This window comes from Cariama cristata, unplaced genomic scaffold, assembly GCF_000690535.1.
Source record: "Cariama cristata isolate BGI_N322 unplaced genomic scaffold, ASM69053v1 scaffold25624, whole genome shotgun sequence".
In the NCBI taxonomy this organism is placed as follows: Eukaryota; Metazoa; Chordata; class Aves; order Cariamiformes; family Cariamidae; genus Cariama; species Cariama cristata.
Window position 1 is genome coordinate 3,274 of NW_009613872.1, and position 299 is coordinate 3,572.

The 299-nt window shown below is 64.5% G+C and overlaps 1 protein-coding gene across 1 annotated transcript in view; it reads left to right on the top strand.

Annotated features, from left to right (window-relative positions):
- Window positions 1–299, top strand: part of SFXN2 (sideroflexin 2) — a 4,837-nt gene that overhangs the window by 2,744 nt on the left and 1,794 nt on the right. Inside the window, exon 6 of the mRNA XM_009699198.1 lies at window positions 163–269. Coding sequence (XP_009697500.1) covers window positions 163–269 — 107 coding nt within the window. The remainder of the gene's footprint in view (window positions 1–162; window positions 270–299) is intronic.

Consider the following 299-nt stretch of genomic DNA (forward strand, 5'->3'; position numbering starts at 1 on the left):
GGTGCCCAGGGCAGAGGAGCCCGGGGGCCAGGGCTGGGGGCAGCCGGGGCTGCTGTGCCAGCACAGCATAGGGAACCCCCTTGGCACCCCTCACCCTATGGCTGTGTCCTCATACTTCCCTGATCATCTCGGCCCCCACTCACTGCTGCCTGTCCTTTCCAGGGAGATCATCAACGGGATCACGGTGACAGACAGGGACAACAACGAGCTCGGCCACTCCAGGGTGAGTCTGGGGATGGGTGTCCGGATTGGGGCACCGCACGGCAGGGGCTCACCTGTTGCATTTACTTGCAGAGGGC